Source organism: Curcuma longa, chromosome 4 (genome assembly GCF_044706935.1).
Source record: "Curcuma longa cultivar G26 ecotype Majalengka, Jawa Barat chromosome 4, ITB_CL_G26_1.1, whole genome shotgun sequence".
Classification (NCBI taxonomy): domain Eukaryota; kingdom Viridiplantae; phylum Streptophyta; class Magnoliopsida; order Zingiberales; family Zingiberaceae; genus Curcuma; species Curcuma longa.
In genome coordinates this window covers 12098573-12125260 of record NC_133864.1, presented here as the reverse complement: position 1 = coordinate 12125260, position 26688 = coordinate 12098573, and the positions used below count along the sequence as shown (strand labels likewise).

The 26688-nt window shown below is 40.4% G+C and overlaps 4 protein-coding genes and 1 long non-coding RNA gene across 5 annotated transcripts; 4 read left to right on the top strand and 1 right to left on the bottom strand.

Annotated features, from left to right (window-relative positions):
- The first annotated feature begins 2718 nt into the window (after window positions 1–2718).
- On the top strand, window positions 2719–3562 carry LOC141828286 (NDR1/HIN1-like protein 1). The gene is made up of 2 exons (XM_074715686.1): window positions 2719–3102; window positions 3180–3562. Exons 1-2 carry the CDS (start codon window positions 2719–2721, stop codon window positions 3501–3503), a joined length of 708 nt encoding a protein of 235 aa, XP_074571787.1. The 3' UTR covers window positions 3504–3562.
- A 936-nt stretch (window positions 3563–4498) lies between these two features.
- Window positions 4499–9344, top strand: LOC141827979 (uncharacterized). Its single transcript, XM_074715329.1, has 6 exons — window positions 4499–4739; window positions 4834–4917; window positions 5028–5067; window positions 8466–8534; window positions 8678–8787; window positions 8920–9344. The coding sequence occupies exons 1-6, from the start codon at window positions 4624–4626 to the stop codon at window positions 9053–9055; spliced, it is 555 nt and encodes a 184-aa protein (XP_074571430.1). The 5' UTR covers window positions 4499–4623; the 3' UTR covers window positions 9056–9344.
- Window positions 9345–11889: 2545 nt separating this feature from the next.
- LOC141828565 (uncharacterized) lies at window positions 11890–13518 on the top strand. Its single transcript, XM_074716019.1, has 2 exons — window positions 11890–11986; window positions 13103–13518. Exon 2 carries the CDS (start codon window positions 13121–13123, stop codon window positions 13358–13360), a length of 240 nt encoding a protein of 79 aa, XP_074572120.1. The 5' UTR covers window positions 11890–11986; window positions 13103–13120; the 3' UTR covers window positions 13361–13518.
- Window positions 13519–16855: 3337 nt separating this feature from the next.
- On the bottom strand, window positions 16856–18503 carry LOC141828270 (uncharacterized). Its single transcript, XR_012601752.1, has 2 exons — window positions 18276–18503; window positions 16856–17763 (listed from the first exon to the last, which is right to left on the bottom strand). It is a non-coding gene; the product is annotated as an uncharacterized LOC141828270 (long non-coding RNA).
- Window positions 18504–23361: 4858 nt separating this feature from the next.
- LOC141827095 (glyceraldehyde-3-phosphate dehydrogenase 2, cytosolic-like) lies at window positions 23362–26483 on the top strand. The gene is made up of 13 exons (XM_074714367.1): window positions 23362–23415; window positions 23474–23596; window positions 23712–23889; window positions 24320–24420; window positions 24767–24882; window positions 24981–25080; window positions 25197–25343; window positions 25425–25485; window positions 25563–25660; window positions 25743–25885; window positions 25972–26055; window positions 26137–26226; window positions 26314–26483. Exons 1-13 carry the CDS (start codon window positions 23362–23364, stop codon window positions 26357–26359), a joined length of 1341 nt encoding a protein of 446 aa, XP_074570468.1. The 3' UTR covers window positions 26360–26483.
- The last annotated feature ends 205 nt before the right edge of the window (window positions 26484–26688 follow it).

Genomic DNA, 26688 nt, shown 5'->3' with positions numbered 1-26688 from the left:
AGCGAGCCATTACATTAGCAGTGACATAGCAGAAGTAAGCAGACGATCACTCCGAAGAAGGGTCTCGGGGCAGCCTCCTGACCGCAGTTTGCATAAACCCCATCTCCTCCTGTATCTTCTCCAGCAAGCTCAGCACCGAGGAAGTGGATCCCTCAACATGACCCGCCACGACACTGCCCTGGGTAGCCCTTACCTTGATGATGTCCTGAAGCCTCCGTATCTCCAGCTTAGCCTGGATCAGCTCCTCCTCGACGCGCTTCAATCTCTCCTCCGCTACACGGGCTCGATAGAGAGCCACCTGCACCCGTGTCTCCATCTCATTCGAAACATGGGGGTGCGTAGTGGAACCCGTTTCGGATCCTTCGCCGTCGATGTCCATGACCGCGGTTCCTATCTTGGTGCGCCTCTCGCAGGAGTATTGCTCGAGAATGATAACAGAAACGTGCGCTATCATCCCTATTTATAGCCCCCCAACCCACGGATTTGAAAGGTCACCTTATAAAATCCCTGCGCACCCCGAGAGGAAGACTAAACGGTGTCTGCACGCTCTCCAAGAAGGATTCGCCCGCTCCCAATATCATCATTACTCATGCCTCGGACAAGACACCCCCCATGCTTCGCCTGGTAAAATCGCCTTTTTTCCGTATCCACCAACCCCGCACGAACACGTGTTGCAGGCAATTAGGTTGCTTAAGTGATGCAGGTAGACCCGGTCCCACCTGCGTCTCTCTCTCTCTCTATCTTCCAGGTCACTAAGTCAAGCCTTGGGCCCAACTAAGACACAAGTTTGACTGAGCCTAGTCAGTACGCTCCCCGCTCCCTTCGACTAGACTAGTGGGGAGGCTTATGTTCCGGGGATAAGCCAAGGGTCTAACCAGGACTTGACTTGTGTCTTAAACTGGTTTCTCCCTGAATGGTCCGTATACCCAGCTAGAGCCTCCTCCCTCCTCCTATCCGGCAGGTGCCTAGCCGGATCCTCATGTCCGGCAGGTGCCTAGCCGGATCCTCATATCTGACAGGTGCCTCGCCGGATCCTCATGTCCGGCAGGTGCCTAACCGGATCCTCATGTCTGGCAGGTGCCTAGCTGGATCCTCATGTCCGGCAGGTGCCTGCCGGATCCTCATATCCGGCAGGTGCCTGTCCGGATCCTCCTGTCCGGCAGGTGCCTAGCCGGATCCTCATGTCCGGCAGGTGCCTAGCCGGATCCCTCATATCCGGCCCTCCTATGTCCGGCAGGTGCCTCACCGGATCCTCATGTCTGGCAGGTGCCTAGCTGGATCCTCATGTCCGGCAGGTGCCCAGCCGGATCCTCTTATCCGACAGGTGCCTGTCCGGATCCTCCTGTCCGGCAGGTGCCTGGCCGGATCCTCATGTCCGGCAGGTGCCCAGCCGGATCCTCTTATCCGACAGGTGCCTGTCCGGATCCTCCTGTCCGGCAGGTGCCTAGCCGGATCCTCTTGTCCGGCGGATCCTCTCAGGCAAAAGTGTATCCGGATCCTCCCCGCCGGCTAGAGCCTGGTATGCTCCGCCTGTATCACAGCCGTCCATCCAAATCCTCTCACGCCTACGACAATTCATGGGCCCGTGTACCTGTCTTACTTACATTTGCCACTAAGTCCTAGTTCACCTCATCATTATTCTCTGACAGGCCCACGCCCCCTTTAATTAATACCATATCCCTGCTGAATATCCCAACAGTGACTAAAGATAGCTTTATTAAACGATAGGACAGCAAGATTGATTATCCCTGCCACCTCATTGATCATGAGAAGACCTTTCTTAAATGCTGACGTGACAGGTGCATTAATGGTCCTTCTATAAACCGACCACTCCCCTCCACAGGTACCTCTCTGGCTCTCACTTGCAACTTCCTAGGCTCTCGATTATTCTCTACTGTTTATCTTCCTCCTTCCTCCACTGCCCCTAACTTGAGCGTCGGAGTGGTCGCGCCGGGGCAACACCCGGCCTTCCTACTGACGGCTGTTGTGCTCGCAGGTCTGGCGGTCTTCAAGCTTCTTCTTCTTCTTCCTCCCTTCCTTCTTCTTCTCCACCGATCCCACCCTACGGCGAGCTAGGTCCGGTGACGTGTCCAGGAGCTATTCTCAACCGGAACAAATAATTTAACAAAATACAAGTCATATCAAATCTTAGAATATCCATCCATCCATCTAATGTTGCAGCATTCTGAGTGGGCAAGTAAATGTTCCTCTTTTTCAGCTAAATCTTTACATAAATACACATGATAAAGTTATTTTAGGTCAACGCGTGGAATTTTTGCCAGTGCAATCATCTTTCTATCAGCACCTCCAAACTTACATGCCTTCCTGCAATTAGCAACTACAAGCAAGCTTCACATACTAAAATAACTCATCACATATATTATTCCCAAATACTAAAATATATATATTTAACAGCTACTATAACCTTAATGCAAATTAAACCTTGCATGGTCTCTTCCTTGTTAGGTTTTTTCTATATGCATGCATATAGAATATCAGGAATGTACCAAGGAGTTGACATTCATTATAATTTGATCCCTTATAATCTTCTTAGTCTTTGATTAGTTGAAGAACTTAATTAATTCAACTCATGGGACAAGTTTAAAAAGTACATGGCGAAGGAGAATCCTTCTTTATAATCTCTTGCTCATTCCTTCCAGTTTCCTCCTTCTCCATTGATTCCGATTAATCCCTCTGATTACGACCAAAGCCTGTAGCATGGGCGCCGGCTGCGACCGCCACCATCACCACGGCTGCTGCGACTACCTCCGCACCACCTGCTACTCCATCCTCTGCTGCGGTCGGCACGGCGACGACTGCTGCGACGACTGCTGCGAGGAGCGCCACCGCAGGCTGCTCATCGCGGCGAGGATCGTCGTCGGCATCCTCTTCCTGGTCGGCCTCACCATCCTCATCGTCTGGCTGGTGCTGCGCCCCACCAAACCCACCTTCTACCTCCGCGACGCCGCCGTCTTACAGTTCAACCTCTCCCTCTCCGACAACCTCCTCGCCACCGTCGCGCAGGCCACCGTCGCATCCCATAACTCTAACGGCCGGATCGGCGTATACTACGACCGCCTCGACGTCTTCGCCACCTACCAGGTCCCCCTGCGTACATAATCCCCGCTCGCGGTTAACATTTAATTAAGCGATCGATCGAACTTGCTTTTAAATTCCAGGATCAGCAAATTACGGTGGCCACCGCCATCCCGCCCTTCTACCAAGGCCACGAAGACATCAACGTCTGGTCGCCGTACCTCGCCGGCACCTCCGTGCCGGTGGCGCCGTACCTCTGCAGCGCCCTGCAGCAGGACGAGGCCGCCGGCATCCTCCTGCTTTACGTCAAGATGGACGGCCGCATTCGGTGGAAGGTCGGGTCCTGGACCTCCGGCCACTACCGCCTCGAGGTCTCCTGCCCCGCCTTCTTCTCCTTCACCGACTCCCCCGCCGGCGTCCCCGTTCTCCGGTTCCTCCACGGCACTTCTTGCAGCACAAGTGTTTGATGGGTGAATTAATGCCAATCCCGATGCAATTTAATATAGTTAATGAAAATTAGATTAATTAAAACGTTAAAAAGGAAGTGTAGTTTCTTTCTGTATTTGATGAATATTTGAAATGGAAAAATGTTTTTATAGTAAATGGAATACGTTGACGTTGTTCTTCTCTACGTAAATTAATAAGTTATTGAAGTACATCTGTCACTTGGGCATCACATGGCGATCAAGGAGTTGGTTGACGATTTACTTTGCGTGGACATTCATCTGATTTATTCTCATACGACTACAAATATCGAACTTGTTTAAGGATAATCTTGTTTCATTTGTGAAGGAATTCATCTTGTCCCTTTAAATTTTGGTGATATGAGACTATCAAATGATACATTATCATCTCAAATGAGATAATATGATACCGTAGTGTAGATTCATTCATGAGAATTTTGGTCCCCGGGGCAATGGTGCAATGGTAGGACATCCGGGTTGTGACTCAGAGATAATTCGTGATTGTGTTCCCCAACTACACAAGGAACACAATCAAAGGATGCTGCACATCTGGATTGATCATTGTATGCGCTTCCCGATTTACCCGGATGGTCAGTGAGAAATTTCCATGGAACCGGATACCACCCTAGGGAATGAGTCCTATCATTCATGAGAATTTTGATATTTAATTTTACGATAAAAAATAAAAGGAAGAAAGTTAGTTGATAGATATTTTTGCTACATTACTTGTGTATGAGAGGTACGTGGAGCGTCTCGACGCCATAGGCCTGGCGAACCGCCATCCTGTCGCCACGTGTCACGGTTTCAACGGCACCTTACTCCGCCACCTACACTGACTGTTCTTTCCACGAGCCCCCAAATGTACAATCCATATTTCGACGAAGCCAGTGGGACCTACTTGCGAAATTTATTTCAATCAATAAGCATCCGTGTATAAAAATGTGTAAGATGATATATATGCTAGTTATCTCACTAGAAATTTTTGCTGCCCATTGTCGTCTCCAAGCTTCCCGCTCCTTTTTCTTTTCTTCCAATGTAGCTAAGTCCTCGCTTTCCCCTTAGAATTAGGGTTCTTAATCATCTCCTGCCATCCTCGATTCAGAGCAAGGCTAAGCACTCATCCATGGAAAAGGAGCAGGGAGCGAAGGACTTCCAGGACTTCAAATATCGCAGCGTAACTGGAGGTCGCGTTGACGGCGATGGAATCTCTGACCTTATCATCCCCCATCTCCTCAAATTGTTAGGATTTTTTCCGAATTCATTTTTCTAGTTGATAAGCCTCCTCTTTCCTTATTGTTTTAGTTTGTTTTTCCCCCCTTTATTTCGAGATCAGATACGGATCGAGTGCGACGGCGCGGGACTTTGAAATCTACTCTCCGAATGCGACATTCGAGGATCCGCTGATGTGCGCTCATGGGTGAGGCTATGTTGTTGCGATGTTTTCGTTTTTGCTCTTTTTCATGAGTTTTCCCATCCGTTGAGTTTGGAGTTTTGATTTTTTTTTTAATAAAAAAATGTTATTTGCAGAGTGAAGCAGATCAAATCGGCGTTCTATTCTCTGCCCAAGGTTCAGAGTTACAAATTAAGTTTTCCTACTGTAGTTCTACGTCAATCCTGCGCTAGAATCTCTTTTAAGCTTTCATATTTGGTTGAAATCTACTTATCTTTTAATCCAGCCTCATGCTTGATGTTTAGCTTAGTAAATTTGAAATTTTTATCAGATGTTAAATTGGGATAAGAATCGTTTGAACAATATCTAGTCGGGAAAAGGGTTATATTTTAAAAAGATGAAGTAGAACCTAAGGTTAATTTTACAATAGCTCAAATGTGTATTTCTCCCTTTTCAAGTTGTTGTCTATCTCCTCTCTGTTTTCCACCATCTTCTCCTCCCTTCGACTGTTGGCTCCATCTCCTCCCCTTCCTATTTTCTCCTCTTCCATGAAAACCCCCTATTTTCTCCGGCCATTGCTACCATAACTTCTCCTCTTCCTTTCTAAGTAATAAATGTGGCTATTGAAATCTGTGGATTTTGAGTTGCTCAACCAAGGCAAATTGTTTGATGGACCAACCACTTAGGTCGACCAAAGCTTACTGCTTGATCGACCAAACAGGACCCAACAGTCCTAAGGCCTTGTCTAAGTGACCCTACTAACTTGTAGTCCTCCCTACAGCTTTGAGACACTAACTCGAAGCTACCAAGATCCTGTAGGTCTCTAAACAACATTCTAAAATTTTTCTAAATATCAACTCTACCTAGAGGTTCAATTTTTTCTTAATAAGATTGATTTACAGGAAACAAACACAAAAGGACAACATGGAAAGCAAAATACATGAATCAAATGTCTTTTGTTCTTCATCCAAGCTCAATGAAAATGTTCAGTTTCCAACCCAACTCTTGCTCCACACTGGAACCGCAATATCCATCATCTTAACTTCTTGATTTGACATATCTACCTTGGAGTTCAATCTCTTTAATTATGTCTACCTGCCATCCAGTCTAATCCATTCAATTTCGGATCACCAAATTCGCACGAGAAGGCTTCCCACTTAAATAGTATATCAAATACAAAGCAACAACTTAATGCTTTGAACAATATTAAAACTTGCGATTAACCTTAATCACCAGGGAGGAACTAACATCTTTATCCACCATTGCAATCTCATTAGTCTTCTTGCAATCAATTGGAAGATCAACTCATGATTATTTGGTTAATTAGTTGTCTTGGCAAACTATATTTGATAGTATGGATAATAAAGTACTTTTACAATAATTCCAAAATAATTCCAAAATATATATGAAAGCATGTTTATTTTTAAAAAACCTTTCTAAAATAAATTTCTAACTACGTCACTGTTCCTGATTGGATACCACCACCTCTGCCTTACAGTCATTCTATGTTTGTTCAGCTTTTTGTCGCTCAATATGATCCAACTTCTACATTCTACATTGTCATTCCACGAGTAGCATTTTAAATCTTCTTTTTCTTATCCTACATGTTTTATATATGGGTATTCTGAGCTTCTTGTTGTTGAATATTGTTCTTGCTTACCTTAAGGATGTTGATTTTCTAAGTTGAGTTGTGTGACATGTCTGGATATATTTAGTTGAGTTTGATGTATCAAATGTGGATTGAATGTTTGACGAAATCAGGGTTTTGTATCTCTTAAAATTTATATATGACGTTTTATATTCCCTTTCAATTGCATATAAGATTTTTTGACTTAATGAATGTTCTTTTTTAAAATTAAAAAATTAGTTGCAGTGGTACAACCCGTCACAGAAGTCCTGTAGCATTGCGACTGTGTTGGTTCGTTGTAGTAGACCTTGTGCGATGGAAGCTACAATAGTTATTTGGTCATAACACAACTGCAACAAAAAATTTCCGTTGCAATTGATTTCTCATCGTGACAGAAAATGTCATCATAGCTTGCGGCATGGAAATGTTTCTGTTACGGCAGATATCTACGATGATGTCAGCATGAGCTCGAGTCTGATCCGGGTTTGACCTAAATCTCATCCCGAAACCTGGTAAACCCTGTACAAATCTCCCTTGGTCTGATAAGCCTCAGCCGAATCCCTCATTCGGCCACGGTCCTCGCCGAATCCTCATTCGGCCCCCATTCGACCGTAGCATAAGCCGAATCCTCATTCGGCCGTAGCATAATCCGAATCCCCATTCGGCCGTAGCCTCAGCCGAATCCCCACTCGGCCACACCCATCGCCGAATCCCCATTCGGCCGTAGCCTCAGCCGAATCCCCACTCGGCCACACCCATCGCCGAAGCCCCATTCGGCCGTAGCCTTAGCCGAATCCCCATTCAGCCACAGTCCTCGCCGAATCCTCATTCGACTCTACCCCTTACCGAATCCTCGTTCGGCCACACCCTCGTCGAATCGCCCTGCGACACCCGGGCCCACCTCATCATGACTTCTGACAAGCCCACGCCTCATCCAATTAATGCTGCCTGTGTACAAATATCGACGAGGTGATACTTTTATGGCGATGGGACAGAGAACTCAATTGTTCCTGACATTTCATTTATCATGAGAAGACATTCCTTAATGATGACGTGACATTTGCGCACGCTCATCTTCTCCTTAAAAGACCACTCCTGCGGAAGGTAAAATCTCTCTCGACTCTCATACTCTTTTCACGCTCAAGCTACTGTTCATCTTCTTCTTCCTCCTTTCTTCCACTGCCCCTGACTTGAGCGTCGGAGTGGTCGCGCCGGGGCAACACCCGGCCTTTTTACTGACGTTCTCTTTGTTCGCAGGTCCGGAGGTCCTCAGAGTTCTCCCAGCTCTCTTCTTCTCCTCCCCTCCTTCTTCCGTTCCAACCCGCGGCGAGCTAAGGTCCAGTGACGTGTCCAGGAGCACTTCTCAACCGGAACAGTTTCCTTTGGCAATCCCATTTGTGGTGGTGTTCGGACAATGCTGACTATTCTTTTTCCGTTGCAATTTGCATCTTTTGTGATCATCAGTGATGGGTTTTATGCCCGTGACAGGAGTTTTTCTTTAAGGGATACATGCAGGTTAATTATTGTTATCGTAATCATTATGTTCAAGTAGAAACTTTGCAACCGAGCATATCAGTACATTGGAGTTGACTAATACTGAACATCAGAACATAAAAGTAGATATAATAAATGTAGGTTCTCCAAATTATTCAATATCGGCAAGTAGATTATAAATGCTATAAGTGCTGTTATAGTACCGCCAGCGATGTGAGCTTTATGATCTTCAATTTGTTATTTTCCAAGTTAATGAACTTATTATCCATAAATTCTACTTGGATGCGCATTAAGTATTTATTCATGCTGCACATATTGTTTGTTTTAGTACATATGTTTTTTTGTTCCGCGTGGTTAATAAATGTCGGAGAGTTCAGAGGTAGTTTAGCTATCAAGAAGTTGACCTGTCATTTGTAGTCATTTTTTATTTGAAACAGACAACTTTGCCTCGCAGTTATTCAGTGAGTCCAAGATTGTTGAATATACGGTAGAAGAAAATTCAACCGGACCTGGAAAAGTTGAGGTTTGTGGTTTTATTCTGCTTTTAAACTATGCCTTTCTCTTAATGGAAAATATGACTCAATACCAACTTATTAATGCACCCACATGTTTATACGTATCACTATCTCTCAATAACAATGGCTTTTTTTGTGTGTTTATTTTCAGATTTTGATTGATAACAAGCAACACTACAAAATCTTTGGGAAGGCTATCGACCTAGTATCACTTATTAAGCTGAAAGTTGAAGAAGGGAAAGTTGTTCGCCATGAAGACTGGTTAGTCCACGCTCTCTCGTTATTTCATACCTGATATGCCAGATGGTAGTATCAGCATTCATAAATAATGTATATTTTGAGAAATTCCGAGAAATAAGGTGATTGAAACTGTTCCACATTAATACTGCACAGGTGGGATAGGAAACCTCTGAAAAACAGGGCAACAGCCAGTCTAGCTTTAACAGGGAGACTATCAGAACTTACACGCAGGGATTCTATGCTGATCACTCATGTCCTGATGGGTTTTGGCAAGGACCCAAGCAATTGAAACAATTTCATGGTCCATTCTTTTTCATAGTTAATCAGTAGGTTGCAGGAGAACACAGTACTACTTGAAAATTTTTGAATAAATGGTTGGGTTGTGTTCGTCTGTATAATATTCGTACGTTAATCAGACCCCATTCTACACAAACACTATGAGGGTGCATGATAAAAGCTGAATTTCCTACTTCCTACGTGTCAAAGAATTGTATATTTGATGTTTGATACACCACTTTAGATTGACATGCCTTTGTCAAGGGAATTTCATACAAATCTTATGCTTTGGCATGCTTGAAGGCCATTATTTAGATTGATCTTTATGGATGGTAGGTCAAAAATAAATATTAGGGACAGCCTATTATGAAACCAAGAGAGTTATTATTAGGTTTGATTGATGTCTCACCACCCATTCTCTAGTTGCAATCCCCTCGGATTTTATTTATTTGAATGTTAATAATGTTGGTCGGTGGATGTCGGAGAGAATGCAAATTGATATCAGAGATTTTATTTATTTGAATGTTAATAATGTTGGTCGGTGGATATCGGAGAGGATGTAAATTGATATGAGATTGTCGAGGTTAGTGTTCAACATTATCTTCGTAAAATGATATTGTTCCGTTACAAGTGTTTACAGATAGCAGTAATTTATTTTCCAAGATACAACGACGATGTTTCAGAATAGTAGTATTTTAAATTTCAAGATCAGTAAATCTTTTCGTAGGCTTTTTTGATTTCAAATGTACAAGATGAGATGAATGCTTTAATAATTTGATGAATCGATAATTTGATGAAATTTTCAATATCTGAAGGGATCTATTTATAGAAAGTGAAGAAATAGAATACCTTTTGGTGAGTGACTGTGACTTTTGGACAGAATTGATCTGGATTGTTCGATTTGAAGGGTTGTAAATTGAAGCTCTTCAATGCTTCTCATGACGATGCGAAGTGCAAAGTACGCTTACAAAATGCCCATTGCGCGTGTGGCGGATGACGAGCTAGGAGCTCGTAAGTGCGAGCATCTATTCGTCCGTGAGAAGATATCACATAGGTTTTTATATTAATTCCATTCACACAACAACATTAATAAAGAAAGAGAAACTCATTGAATTTTACCGATGTGGAGACTATTCCTCATGCTCTTCCTTATATAGCATTAATTAACAATTATACTATTCTGTACTGATTTTAAACAATTACTTTTTGTATTCATTCTTAATTAATTTTGAGCAAATTAATAGTCTAGATCTATCTATGCGAAATGTAGATTTCGATTTTGAAATCAATTTCGACTTTTATCGATTGATGACATCCTGATTTTTTATAAAATCGTATTAATCCTTTAAGACTCTAATATTTAACAAATAAGTAACAGGAATGATAGGGCAGATTCTATCATGCACCCTGACGCCTTGGAAGTTTCCATTTTTGTTTCATATCTAATTGAAATGAGCAGCCATGCAGTTCTTATTGGCTTGGCAAAAACATGCATTGTGATTTTTTGATACTTTAAAGATAATTTAACTTCAGTAGATTGACTGTCTGCTTTGTGTCGATAGAAGACTACTTGGGATTTGGGAATGAAGCTGAAGTATAAAGCTGCCTTGATAGAGATGAGAGTGCTGCCCACTTTTCAGAGGTATCAAAGATTTTGTTTCTCTAGCTTTCCATGCTTCTGTCTGAGCCTTCTAAATCAATGTTAAGTAGTTCTGCTACTCTTATCTGTTTTCAACTGCATATTATTAATTAGATGAATTGGTGCACGAATTGGACCATTAGTTCTTCCCACCAGAAAAGATTCCACATATATAAATGTAAAGGCATTCAATACTTGGAAACAGAGTATTTACTGCACACGTAACAACTCCCGTGGCTCACTCTCATTCCTCAGCCCATTATTTACTTATGACACGCCTCTAAAGCAAGCAAAACCTTCAGTTAATTTACAATAGCAATCGACAGTAGTAATTATGATAAATTATTGACAAAAATGAAACTAATTATGAGAAGATAACAAACTACAGACTGAGCAATAACTGCACTGACGACCGTTCATTTATCCCCACGGAACGCTTGTGAGCTCCATGCTCCGATGGTCCGCTGGCGCAAGCTCTCCGCCCTCGTCTACCACCTCCGACGCTTCAGGCGGTAGAGACGGGGCTTCAGAGTTGAATTGGAACGACGCGCATGGCGTCGCGAATGGCGTCTCATCTGCGTCGTGATCCTCCTCCTCCTCCTGCTCAGTCTCTTCCTTGATGGTGTAGAGCGCCCTCGAGGGCCCCAAGCAGATGGCGTGCCAGCGAGCGAGGTCGCACTCCTCTTCCGCCTGCGCTAGCTGCGCCGTCGTCCGCGACGAGTGGACGGCGGAAGCCGGCTCGATGCGGGATCGGTGCTTGAACTTGTTGAAGCGGAGCGTTCGAATGAGAAGCGCCCCAGGGGCGCGCCCGTCTCCGAAGGGACAGGTGCGCTCGGGATCAGCGGGGAAGCGAGAGCAGCGGCGGTGGTAGAGGAACTTGGCGGCGAGGCCGAGGAGGGAGAACATTAATAGTATGAAGATCAATGGACAACCAAGCTTGGCGAATCCACTCATGGCGGCCGAGAGATTTACGTAGTGTTGTGAAGCTCAAAAGGCAAGGCGTGGGGGAAGTGTTTATATAATAATAATAATAGTAATAATAATAATAATAATAATAATCTGAAACGGATGTGATAGGCCCGGCACGGCTCAAGCTATATTGGGCCAGACCGTTAATTATTAAACAGACACGGCCCACGGCCCATGAGTCGGTGAAGTATTTAGTTTCTGTCTGAACGGGTAGATTGGATCACAGAATCCTCCTTCGTCCACGCCCTTGCGACCTTTGTCTGGATAATTAGAACAACTGTTTCGAAGTTGCGGGATAAGATCGGAAAGGGGAAGACTAGCAGCCAGCAGGAGCAGGTGCGTTGATTCACATTCCAATATATATATTTTTTTGTTTAATCCTCCTAAAATTTGCATATCCTTTTGCGAGTTGCTGTTCACTGGGATTCATTCTCCTGTTTTGATCTCAAAATTCCGGTTTTATTTCTTTTTTTGATCATTTATTAAGAAGTGCCATTACTTGTTTAGTCATCTACCCAAATGAGATTTTCTAGGGATTTCAGTAGCCGTATTGTTTATCCATGGACTAGTTGTTTAGGTCTGGCGAATTTTCTAGAGATTTGTTCGATTTTGGCTGTATAATTGATATTGAAACTGTATATTGTCGAAGTAAATAGGTTGTTAGTTTTCAGGAGGTTAAATAACAAATGCAAGAACTGAAATTTGGAAGAAAATTTGGCTTTTACCAATTGAGCTACTTGACGCTTGTATGATATTTATCAGGTTGAGTGCTGATAGTTGTTTCCCCACTAAGAAGAAGGGGAAAAAAAACTAACCTTAGAAGTTATTCACGATCAAAGCCTACGACATACCTCATTGGACTCTAGATACTTCAATATGTGAAATCAATTGTTAAACCAAGTCATTTATATAAAACTAATGGACAATTATTTAACTCCAACTGTGCAGTTGGATAGTTACTTTATTTTGTTCTTCCTTAATTTGAAATGCAAAACTTTGTTTAGTTATATGATGGAGAAGAATATCAGTGGAAGAATGGGTTCATGTAACAAATAATAAATCTGCTAATTTTCTAGTTAAGCAAACAACTAAATGAAGAATGCTATCACTGGAAGAATAAACTCATGGAAGAAATAATAAAGCTGCTAATTTTCGAATTAAACTATCAACTAATATAGTTGAACCCACCTCTATACTTAATGTACATAAATTCCAATTATCCAAACAACCAAGAATTGCATTTTAGCTGATCAAGTGACTTCTGTTTCTTAGTTTTTGAAACAAAAAAGTCTATTAGTTCTTTGAACTCATTTCAATACATGGCTGTTTTAATCTGGATGACTGTTATTTATTCTATCTGTTTTATCTAGCTAGCTTTCAAGTTTATTCACTCGAGTATCTAATTCTTCTGATTGTTTTTATTATTTATGTTCTTATTTTCCTCTGATCCAGCAAAGCCAATCTTGCACCATGGGAAATAAGCCTGCAAGACAGGAGAATACCAAGGATGAGATTTTGGTGAAAGCGATGCCTCCAATAGACCGGGCCTTTGCGAGATGGCTGGTTCGTGATGTCCGAAGATTACATGACTTTGCCCCGAGAAAGCCCCGTGCCATAAAGCCACCAGATCATTACATCGAGTACATGAGGCTATATGGATGGCTAGATCTGGACATGGATGATCCAGACCTGGCACATTTGATCAAATAACTTTCGTCAGCTTTATATTCTAGCGATCAAAGATTATGTAGTAGCATTTGCCTCTTGTGGCTTAAGAGTTTATTATTCCTAATTGATTGCCTTTATGTTCTGATATAGACCATGATGGCAAATATGCTTTCTTATACAAAATGGTGAATCTCACAAGATTGCCTCTATGTTCTGATACAGAGCAGTAGTAGAATCCTTAGCCTCAGTTGCTGGGAAAATGACACTGAAGACAGGAGTAGTCTCACAAGATTGCTCAAATATTCAACTTAAATCATCATCATATATGTTTAGTTGTGGCACAGTTAAATACCTTAGCACTTCTTGATGCCCTCATATATGTTTTGTAAGGTAAACAACATGAGGTGAAGGGAGATTAGTGCACATGACAAGGGTATTTTAGTGATTTAGGGTATACTCACGTGGCAGAACCGTAACATAACAGGCTCAATATAAAAATGAGAGAGGTGATTAGGCCTCCATATTTTGCCTCAAAGAAATCAGAGCTCAGGTTCTATAGTCATCTTCTTCATGCTCTTCCGTCTCCCTCCACCATGGTTAGTGATTTGCTATTTTTGTTCTTGTCTTTTGTTAAAATTGACTAGCCGCGTGATCTATGTTTTTAGATTTACTGTGATATGATGTTTGATTGCTTGTGCCTGCTGGTTATGTAGTCTGGAAGAAAGAAGATTAGGGAGCCCAAGGAGGAGAATTTAACACTTGGGCCAACCACAAGGGCAGGGGAGCAAGTGTTCAGGGTTGTGCACATTTTTGCATCGTTCAATGACACTTTCATTGTGAGTCAATCCATTCTCCTTCAGAATGAGTTTAGTTTAGCAATGTATAAGTTGTTAAAGCTTCATTTTTTTTCTTCCATTTGTGGACTTCCAGCCTGTTACAGATCTGTCTGGGAGAAACACTTGTACAATTTACAGGTATTTTCGAAGTTGCTACATTTCATTAGCTTGCGTGGATTCTAACTTCATTTGTCTAGCAAACTGTCCTTTCTGTTGATTAAGCATGTGAATGTCATCGAAAATCTACAATTGATCACGATAGAAGAAGATATTATTCGATTTCATCGAGATTCAAATCCTTATTTTCTTCTATAGTCTTCTTCTCAATGTCATCTTTGGACCAGATAGACTAACACGTGGTTCAGCCATTGGTTTCATACACAAAAAGAAACTTCATTATTGCCGCATATACCTTTCTCAAATACACACTAAGAACATGACAAATATAATCTAATTAAGCAAAAAAAAAAGCTTAAGAAATCGATTAAGAAACTACGGAAACTCTCGTCAACTAAAGCCGGACCGCAGCGGTTGAAAAGGTGAACCCGTTGAACCGAGGGGGAATGTCAATCCGGGTCCACTTGGCGGAGGCCGCCTCCAGAATCCAGCCTCGATTGGTCCCCGTCCCCCCTCGGCCTCCACCTCCGCCACGAGGAACACCCTCTCTCCGCCGTCGATCGCCGCCGCGCAAGGGCTCGCTCTCGCCCGCTCAGGGAGCGGCGCTACCTCTCTCCATCCTTTCCCGTTCCTCTGATCCAGAGCCATTTCTGAACTTTCAGCAACTACAGTTGTTCGTGTATCTGTTCCCTTCACTCATCTTATACCCGTTTAGTTCAGGACATGGTCTATGTGTCAGTCTCCATTATGCTAACTACGTCACACCTAGCCCAAGCAGTAATTCTTTGTTCTGTGAATTTAAGTTACTCAAAACATCTGTGCAGGAGGACCATCCTCTTGACGTATCTCTGCTTTGGCCAAAGACTTACGAGTAACAATTCTAGCAAGTGACCATTGGGTATAAGTCTCCTAATAAAAGAATGGTGAATCCTCTATTGGCTACTCAATCACCTTCAGACACTTCGACATATACTCAATCATCTCGAGTCTACATCTTTGTAGAGACGCTTGCTTAAGATATCAAAATATAAATCTCTATGATCAAGATGATTTGAATATCTCAAGTCAAAGAAAACTTGCACTTGAGCTGCAATGAGATCTTTATAGACATATATAGAACCACATGAAGTTTCATGGCAAATTATTTCCGATGAACTAGTTATCCTTAACCAACATGCATATATTAACTCTCAACATTCCAATGTTTTCAGTTAGTTAGGATCGGTTGCTTAGTAAAATCAAGGAGTCTAACATATGCTAATCTCATAGAATCGATGATGTCCAGTTTCATCAATTCATCGACTAGGGAATATTTCAATACATATATAATTACACATATAGAGATATCCACTAATTGTGATTTAATTATAATTTCTCTCATATTATGCATTATATCGTGGACCTCAGTAATTGAGTTTAAGATCAAATCAAATACATAGAGAATATAAAGAATGTACACTCAAATAGTGATTTTATTTATCCAATAAATAATACATTATTTAAGGTGATTGTCTTAGGACACCTCTCAAATATAACAATTAGATTATGGATGTCAGAATCATATAGCTAGCATATGGAACCATCCAATATTTATCAATTGAACAATTCCTGTCACTAGGACTATAGACCTATCAAATAATGTTATTCTGAGGTGAGGATAAAGGCGTGGATTGGGATGTTGATAGCATTAAACTCATGCATTTGAATCTATAATTCATTGATAAAAATGACATAATCAACCTTCTTTTAGGAGTTCCTTGTAGTCTTTATCCACTTAGTACTTGTATATTTTACTAGCTTCTAGAGAAACTTTGCCACCTTTTTTTATGCTTGAACGTTCACTAAAAGACCAAACGAACATATTGGAATTGGTAGGATGATCATGCTCTCAAATAACCAATGCAGTTTGGAAAATATTGGCTTTTAACCCCGTGTGATGCACAGTAAAGCAAATATGATTATATGAATTAGGTTCGTGAATTATAATAGGAATATCTTTGTCCATCTATGTTATTCGTATGATAGTATGACTTGTTCCAAATTTGTTCTCAGAGTTGAGTTTGAGAAAAGAAAAACAAATGGCTACACAGGCTACTGAAAAATCTAGTATAAGTGATAGAGAGTTGTTCTGTGGGGTTGTCATATATATATATATATATATATATATATATATAATATATAATAAATCAAACTTGATCAATTAAGCCAAAGTATTTACTGCTATCTTGCTAGCACCATCTGCATTAGAAGCTCAACTAAAGCAGAATATATGAATAGATTTACAACTCATCGATACCTTTCCTCTCAGTTCTTACATTGATACTAACCTCATGCCTACTTAGTTATCACTTGCAACTACCTATAATCCGTACCTCAAGGGATACTTCTTTTTTCTTGCATTCATAATAAACAACTAACCTGGACAAGATAAGTTTTACCAAACTTTTTCCTGCTCCAACTGAGTGTGGAGGTTTCTTCTAATAAAATGCACTTTTGGAGATTGATTCTTTTCTTTTCATCATCTATAATTGATGCAGAAGAATAAACAACTGACATGAAAAGGAAAATCTCTAATCTGTTGACAAAACACCAAAAACCTTCCTGGTTATTTACGAGTTTTAATCCATGACATTTCATATCTTGTTTCTCTGACAAAACTGCATATTTGCAGTCTGTTCATTTTTTCAGGAGCCTCGGGATTCTCAGCTGGAGCTATTTATCTACTTGTTGCAAAACTTATTACAGAATCATCCATTCATCCTCCAAAGAAACTATTGCAAGGTCTCTAGTCATGTTGAAAGTTTAAGCAGTAGCAGCGTAAACACAGCTTCACAGCTTAAACATATCGCTTTGCATGTTGGGGAGCTTTTTTTTTTTTTTTTTTTTGCATCATTCAAAAGAATAAAGGAAGAAAATATGCTGAACTCTTGGTATGGAAAGTGAGAGCTTATACAACATATTTATAGGTAAGAGGGCGCAATGTTACGTACATCTGTAGGCATAAAAGCTAGAATCAAAAGTACAAGGAGAAGGCCAATGGGAACCAGAAGCAACATGGAAGGGGGAGGAGGCAAGGGAGGTAGTATGATTGGAAGTATCAACAGTGATGCAGTGAGGAAGAGGAGTAGCAGAAAGGATTCCATGTTGAAATAGGTGGATGGATCAGATTTGAGGTCTTGCTCTTGTAGTTGGGGTTTTGAAAGCCTCGTGCCTGAACTGGTTGCCATTCTGGTTCCTCTCGTGCTGCTTCCCATTTGATCTTTCTAGCCGTGAGTTTCTATCTCAAAATGATGTAATGGTACTCTACTGATAATTCAAAAACTCAATGCATTTACTCCGATTGCAGGTTTTATTTAATAATCTGGAGCCAAGATCAGAAGCTTTGAAGGAATCCATGCTTCCCTGAATCTGAGATCTGAAAGAAGGATGTCATGATTAGTGTCCTCACGAGAAACCTGTGACGTGAGCTAAGATGTTTGAACCACAAGATGCCTGTTAACAATAACCAGCAAAGTGAGGTTAGCTCTCTCAATATGGTCATGGATTCACAACTTGTTTTCTCTGTGCATAGGACTTTTCTAACTATGGCATGGAACTTTGATTTGAATCCCTGAAGAGGACTTTCTATATATATATATAAACAAAAAAAAAAAATAGGGAAAAAAAGGAAAAAGAAAAGATGGTTAGAACAATTCCTTAAGAAATTTCGGTGATTCTCAATTCTCATTAGTTTTTTTAGTCTTTTATACCAAGTTCATTACGTTATTATATACTTTTTTTTTCTTCCTCTCTTGTTTTAAATCGATCTACATCTATAAAAAGTCAGCATAACTTCATACAGAAAATAAAGCAATTAGATAACCTGAGAATGGAGTTCTAGAAAACTCAAATAAGACTATGAAAAAGATCTGTGTAATCTAAAAACTTATTGATTTCCAAGATAACCTTAAATATATCCCATAAAAAGAGCTATAGAACTGTGCTAGTAATAGTTGAAGCAATACCTTGTTATCTCTTCCCAAACCCAGAAGCGAGCCCTTTATGATTCTATATCTAGAATTCTAATGGGGAATAAGATTAGCTAATTGCCTGCTTCACTCTTTTTGCTGAAGATTTGAGACAGGTGAAAGAATAGCACAAGGAGAGAAAAAAAAAATTGAGAAGAGGATTGTTGAAAAATGGTTGGGAGAGAGGTGACCCAAGGAATTATCTTGGCTTCTGGCGTTGCCTTTATTAGGTGTGTTTGGCGAGAGGATTTCGATTATCATGTGTGTCAATATATGGGTGCAGATACACTGCATCCCATTTTTCACAACTGGGATTCCCATGCACCTTGAGCGGTGGTGGGTCATGCTAATGATTTATTTTTTTTGCCTTGTGGAAACAATATAGGAGTGATGTTTAAGGTTCATCTCCCTTGGCCATATGCCCTTGCACCTTCCCCTTTCCAGATCCTACCACCAGTGAAAATAGCTTCCTCATCTTGTCTTGGGTGGAAGAATTCTAAAAGGAAAAAAGAAAAAAAAAAGCAAAAATACAAAAGGAAGTTTTTGGCCTTACAGTTTTATGGTGCAGCTATACTTCTTAAGAGATTTCAATGCATCGTACAACACTCAGATGCAAATGGGAACCTTCGCTCTAATACATTCATTATTCATAGATTTGTCCCTAGCATTTGGATGTGTTTTGCAACAACTACTCTTTTCAATGCAGAAGATTTGCCGTGTCTCCTCCGTTCACTAATCCAGTCCTTTTGTACTTATTTTATAACATAAAAACAATGAACGGGCATATTCTTAAAAGCAATGATACTCTTCTGTGAAAAAAATACTGGTAATTTGAAATCCTATTCTTTTTTTTTGGATAAATTTCCAATATTCTTATGCTCAATATATGGGTCTAAACGGGACCAGAAGACGATTTTAATTGCAGAACTCGTGTTCAAATAGCAAGCTTTGACAGATCTCATGCCATCTTTTTTATCGAACTTTTTTGTTTGGCCAAACATATTAAACATGCAACAGGCTCCAGATATGTCACTTTCTTACATCCGTGTTATATTGTTATTTTCTATTTAGGAATCTCAGTCCCCCTCCCTTTCATCCAAACTCACTGAACAAGGCTTCTGCTGGTCAAAACAAGTTGAAAAGTCGTAATTTTGTACAATTTGCCGATGTGGATTGCAAAGAAAATGAAAAGTTGAAGGCAAAGGAAGTGGCTAAACAAAGGACTTTTTGATACGAATTAAATGCAAAGAGAATGGGAAAAAGTTCAAGGCATAGAGGGTGGCTAAGCAAAGAAGACTCAAGTCTTTTGATTCCAGGTACTCTGTCTGGAAACATTTGATTTACTATAAACATGTTAGAAAATTATCCTGTCAAGTCATTGAAACTAGAAACACAAACAGCAGCCATTTTTAATTATCTCAAACAAATGACAATTAGCTCACTTAAGACATCACAAATAAAAGAATGAGAAAAACAATTAAGACCAAATTGTGTCAATACGGTCTCTTTAAGTTGTTATCTGATAATATTTTGTTTGATAACGTATCGCTTTGCTTCTCCCTAAGCCTTGGAACTTGGTCTCGTAGAACACGAGATGAGTGAACGAAGTGGTGGATGAAGTCTGGATTTCTTCGTCTCAGAAAACACAGCTGCGCACCAACACCAAGGCAGTCATGTGCAGATGTTAAACTAATATTATTCCTGATTCGCTCAACAAAAAGTTAAATAAATAACAGGTTTTATAATATTATTGCTTGCAGCCATAAAAATTTGTTTCCATTCTTCGAGGAGGGATCTAGTTCTTCTTTTCCTTCTCATCTGTTTTGTGATTTATGTTTATCTACTCTGTTTCCTAAATTGTTTATAGAGGCCATATATTGAATTGAGATAATAGTATTTTGTGAGTCCACTTTAAGATTGTCGTTCCTAATTCTACTTTATTTTATTTTCATTTTTATTTTCTTTTAGTATTATCCTCATTTACTTGTCAAGAACTTCTTTTGCTCTATTGGAATAAAAAAAAAGTGCCATATGACAACCATTTTTTCTTCTTTCCAAGCTACCTTTTCAATTCAGTGATGCAACTTGAGAGAATGTTGATCAAATGTTGGTAAGTGCATTGCATCTCATTTCCACGTTCAATGTTCTCCATATCCCAAGTATAATTTGATATCTTGCCCAACTTGATGCATTGAACCACTCCAATGCTGCATTCTTTTTTCTAACCATTTTTTATATGAAGGTAATTAATAATTATATTTATTTTATTAAATTTAATAAATTATATTTTGTCAATAAGTTAAAATAAAATTTTATATTAAATTGGTAGTCTAGTACATGAAGTTTCTATCAATACTTGTTTGATTTAATAGTCTAGTAGTTTTATCCTCTTTTCTAATATATTATTTTCACAATTCGAACTTGTAACTTTTGGATTACACTATGATAATTTTATCATTGTGTTAAATAAGATCCTATATTAAAACAATTAAATAAAATCTTACACCATTTTAATATAAGAATTTGTGTAAGTAATGGAAATATCATTAGAGAGTGTAATGATAAAATTTAAAGTCATTGGAAACATATATGACACACAATTATGTTTTGACCATGATTAGTGAAAAATAAAAAGTTATGTCTTTATTAAGGTGAGTGAAGGTTATAAATAAAAAAATAGAAGTCAAAAGAGAATATTCTAGTGACTTTGTATGCAATTTTTAATGAAGTGGACCTTAAAGTAAATTTTATGAAAATTAGGGACGTTTTGTCCATAATAAATCAAATTAGAAGACACTTTCTATTATATTTAAACGACAAGGCAGTATTGTCTATTACATGTAAAATTTTAAAATTTACGGTCATATTTGTAAATTAAAATTTTAAATGATAAATACGTAAACTAATTTATATATTATTTATGATGATTAAAAGGAAATCATTATCATTTATATAATAATATTATTATTAGGGGAATTTGACTTTATTATTTAGAAAAATAATCTCTTATTTATTGCTATGATTACATCTTTGATGAACATAGAAAAATAGAGATTAGTTTTTATTAAACAATTTTTTTTCTTAATTATATCACAAAATGTCTTTTTTTTCCTCTCATTTTCTTTCATTTTTTGGAAAATTTTCTCAGATTGCTTAGACTTTTTACTTCTCCCACGAAATAAGATCTTGATGCTGCCTTACTAAGGTTGATATCTTAGACTTATAGAAGTAATCATTCATGATCTTGATCTGTTTGAACTTTGAAGCATTGAGCAACAAAGGCACTGAAAGAAAACATTTGATATGTGCTGCCTGAACCTTTACTGAATATTTGATACTTGTTTCCAAAGTCCAATCATTTGTTGGTCTGTATGAAACACAATGAACGACCTAGGAAACTCAAGAGTTTCTTGCAACTTCTAATTAACCTCTGGCCAAATCATTAGTAATAACTAACTTTCTGTTTATATTTAGTTACTTATTGGTGCTGCATTGGTTCATATGGAGGTCATTTTTTAGGGCATAGAGAAAGGTACATGATGGTATTATGGTTTCGTCTAGGTTGATTTCCTCCTCATAGTCTAGCACGGCTTGAAAGCCCTTCTTCGGACCCACCTAGCCTAATTTATTTGATTGAACGACTTTCTCATATAGAGTGATCCTTACTGACTTAGTACTTCTATCGGATTTCATTCGATGTTGGAATTCGATTTAGAGGAGGGGCATCTATTGATATCCGGAGTAATTCCCGAGCATATGGTCTCACTTTCTGACCTGTTAGTCTCTTTTCTCAAGCACTCTCGACTCCTCATTTTCTTTTCTTGAGTACTCTACGTTCGTCCAATAATGTTCCATTTGGACTTGAGGAAGGCCGCTCTAAATCTGCACTTCTGAGCACTAGGCCTCATCCTATGGCATTCCTCTCGAACTCGGATCACATCCCGATCACTCGATTTGGCTCCCAAGTTATGCTGGAGCACCCGGCTTCGCTTTCGAACCAAATCACTTTGTCTTCGTCCAGCATCGTCTTATTTGGACTTGGAAGCCCAATCGACTATCGGTGGCAGTCAACTACTCGTCCACAACCTTTCGACTAATCACCCACTTGGCCAACAACCTGATAGTCTCTAACAACTCGCATAGAAGATGACATATAGTCAATGGCTCGACGACAGTGTTAGAGGTACGGTTCAAGCAATTTTCACACCTAATACCTTAACTGTCATTCGTGCGGTCAATTAGTGGACTACGTAAAGATTCTCTTCTATTGGTGATATAAAGATCAATGGATATAAATTAAAGTTACAATGATTTTATTTTTGAATGCAAAAATAATTCTTCTTCACTACTCTCTCTCTCTCTCTCTTTTCAAAATCTTATTTTTTTGAGTCGATCATCCTTAAAATAGTCAATGAAACTAACTAAGATTTATTATTTTTTTCGAAGACTTATTTCTCTCTCTTCTTCACTTCTTTTTGCAGAAAAAGAAGTCTTATTTCTCCGTCCGATGCTGGTTTGATTGTTGGAGAGTCACGCAGGCAACGCCAACCCTGCTAACGCACTTTGCTTCGTAGGCCATCAGGTCTTGACCAGCTAATTAGAAGATCGCCATAGTTTCTGCTTAGAGACATCAGGAGAGGAGGAGCCGAGCGGACGGGCCGAAGGACCATCGGTACATGTTCTTGCTGCACGCAAATGATGCTTCATCTCTTCGTACTGCTTAACAATGGTTTCAAATTAAATGGTTGTAAAACAGAATTTAACAGCAAGCCAAGGCCATGGCGTTTACTCTGTGTAGACTCAGACGGCCGTTTTTTCGCCGTAGCGGCGCGGCCACTTCCGATAAAGGACAACGCTTGCCAAATTTGGAAATGCCTCACTGTCTCTATTAAGCTCACTGCACAGTGCAGTCTACGCCGCCGGTCTACGTCACCTGCGTTGTCCGCACCTCAAACATTTATACAGCGAGAGCGGAGGACGCTCACCGGGTTGCCATATCCTGCCACTGTCGCAGCTAGCGCACGCTGCCCGGCCACGCCAACGAACATGCACGACCCTCACTCCTTGCTCTGCTTGTATTCCCATGGCGAACTCGGTGCTCTCGGCGCTCCTCGTCGAGGACAATGCGATCGCCTGGGTGAATTTATGCATATTAATTTACTTTCTCCTTTTCAGTTAATTAATCTACTTGGCAGTCTGATGGTTTAATTTGTTCTAATTTGATCAGTACGCTGATGGTGGAGAAGGGGATGGCATTGGAGGAGGCGGAGAACGGGAAGGCGGCCGACGGCCGTGGAGTCGGTCAGGGGAGGCAGCAAGTACGTCCTACGACCTCATCCTCATGGACAGAGCTGGGAAATGCCAGTCATGGACGGCCATGCTTCTTCAGTTTCTCTTTCAGCTCCTTTATATCTATCGCGCAGTTCGTTACAGGCCCCCATCGCAGCTCTCTCGGCGGACGCTCAGCAGTGCGATAAGGATTTGTTTCTCCAAGCCGGAGCCGACGAATTCATAGAGCAGGTTTATGTTTCTTCTTATTCTATCCGCCTTATTTCTCGCCTGGTCAACTGTTCAAATCCTGCCCACGTGGCGCTTTATCCCGCTCGAAACGGTCAAAGAACCAACCACGGCCGGACGAAAATAGTTAATAATCCGTCACGCACCCACTTGTCGACCCGCCGTAGGACCCACTCGGTCGTTGTATATATTCCTAAACACTGAAACGCACCCTTCTTCCCCGTCCTATATAAAGGCGCCATCACCCCTCGAATTCCTCCGTCACTCGTACACTCTCTCCTGCCGCTTCTCACTCGTTAATCGCTATGGGTAATCGATGCGTTCATTTCCGATTCGTTCTTATTTTTCTTCTTTTTTTTTGTATTTGTTTCTGATCCGATTCATGTGGTGGTTGTTGCTGCTTTGGATCGATCGATGTTTCAGCTAAGATCAAGATCGGCATCAATGGTGTGGCATTTTCCTTTCCCTTTAATTCGCGGTTTTGTGCCTTTTGGGAATACGGATTTTGATTCGTAAATGTGCAGGGTTTGGTAGGATCGGTCGATTGGTCGCGAGAGTGGCGCTCCAGAGCGATGATGTGGAGCTCGTCGCCGTTAATGATCCTTTCATCACCACAGATTATATGGTATGATGCTTCTCTGTCCATGCAAGGTTTTGATTTGTTTGTAAGATTTTTATTTTATTTCTTTTTAATTATCAGTTGAGTATCTGTTTTATGCATCGTTCGTTCATCTGGTAGTTTAGCCATCATCGTTTGTTCGTCAAATCGATCGTATTGCTCTGAATCGCATCTTCCTAATTTCCGTAGATAAGTGGATCGCGAACAATTGTTAATTCCGTATTGCTGTTCTGTGATCAATTTTATTTTATTTTTTTAAAAAATCAAATTCATGTGACTCGATCCAATACTTTGGTTCGCTTCAACAATTTCACGGAGTAGTTGCTTAATGGCGCTCTTTCACTCTTTGCAGACGTACATGTTTAAGTACGATACTGTGCATGGTCCTTGGAAACACAATGATATCAAGGTTAAGGACTCTAAGACACTTCTCTTTGGTGATAAATCAGTCACGGTTTATGGGCTTCGGTGAGGCCGATCTAGACTCAATCCTCTCCTTTAATGATCATAAATCTTGCTCTTTTTTATTCGAAGCTATAATTAACTCAAATACTTTTTTAATCTAGCAACCCTGAGGAGATCCCATGGGGTGAGGCAGGTGCCGAGTTCGTTGTTGAGTCAACTGGAGTTTTTACTGACAAGGATAAAGCCGCTGCCCACTTGAAGGTATTTCTCCTTCTCAATGTTATTGGAATTTCAGCAAGTCCGTTTTCCTCCCATTATTTCAAGACATAAGAATTGTTTGATTAATTTTCTCATTAAATTTGTTTTAATGAGAACAGGGTGGTGCCAAGAAGGTGATTATCTCGGCTCCCAGCAAGGATGCTCCAATGTTCGTGGTCGGAGTGAATGAAGAAGATTACAAGCCTGATCTCACCATAGTCTCTAACGCCAGTTGCACGACCAATTGTCTAGCTCCCCTGGCCAAGGTTTGGTTTCCTTTTCCCTTGGCATTAATGACACGGCTAACAGAATTATATTTTAGCTTATTAAAGTATGAATCATGGCAGGTCATTCATGATAAGTTTGGCATCGTCGAGGGTTTAATGACAACAGTACACTCAATTACTGGTAAAAAATGGAGAAGCATCTTGAAAGTTTATGTTAATGTTGCTCACTGAACTTGTAGTTTTGCTTTTACCTTTCAGCCACCCAGAAAACTGTTGATGGACCATCTAGCAAGGACTGGAGGGGTGGGAGAGCTGCGAGCTTCAACATTATTCCTAGCAGTACTGGAGCTGCCAAGGTATGAGTAACAAATTAAACCTGTTTTCATACTCATAATCTGATCAAATTTGTATACTTTTTTCTTCTCTGTAATCGCCTAGGCTGTTGGAAAAGTCCTCCCTGCTTTGAATGGCAAACTCACAGGTATGGCTTTCCGCGTTCCTACAGTGGATGTCTCCGTTGTGGACCTCACTGTTAGGATTGAGAAAGCTGCTTCATATGATCAGATAAAGGCTGCAATCAAGTAAGCGTCGTCTTCTCAATTCCCAGACTGAATTAAACATTTTACTTTCTGTTTCTTACATCTTCTGTTCTTTGTTCGTCAATCAGGGAAGCGTCCGAGGGCAAACTGAAAGGAATCCTGGGCTATGTCGATGAGGACTTGGTTTCCATGGACTTCGTGGGCGATTGCAGGTGAAATTTATTTGCTCATCTAACATGCAAGCAATTTCTGTTTCAATTTTCCTGGCGACTTGAATCGGTTTCTTTGGTCAGGTCGAGCATTTTCGATGCCAAGGCTGGGATTTCTCTGAACGATAACTTTGTCAAGCTCGTGTCTTGGTACGACAATGAATGGGGTTACAGGTAAATTCAAACACGCACGCACGCACGCAATTAAAGAACTGGGTGGATCTGCTTTCTAAATTGCTACATCTTTTTGATGATTTACAGTTCCCGTGTGGTCGACCTGATCCGTCACATTGCAAAGGCCAAGTGAAGTAGTTCCAGCTCAAGAGTTTGAGGAACTCGATTTTGCTAGTATTAATTATTATTATGTTGACAATAAGCTACTGTTCTGTTTGATTGTGCCTGCGAGCAAATCAAGTTTGTCTCGAGTGATAATTATCTTATTCCTGGGAGTTCTAAATCCATGCGATGGAAATGTTTCACTGTGTCATCTATCGTTTGTTTTTGCTCCTTGGTCTTTGTTTATCGTCCCTACTCACTGGAAATATAAGAAGTAGCAAGTTCATTTTCACATGACTAATAGAAAAGTAAGTCTTTGTTTGATGCGTTGTGAATCAATCATCTCTTCAATTTTTTTTT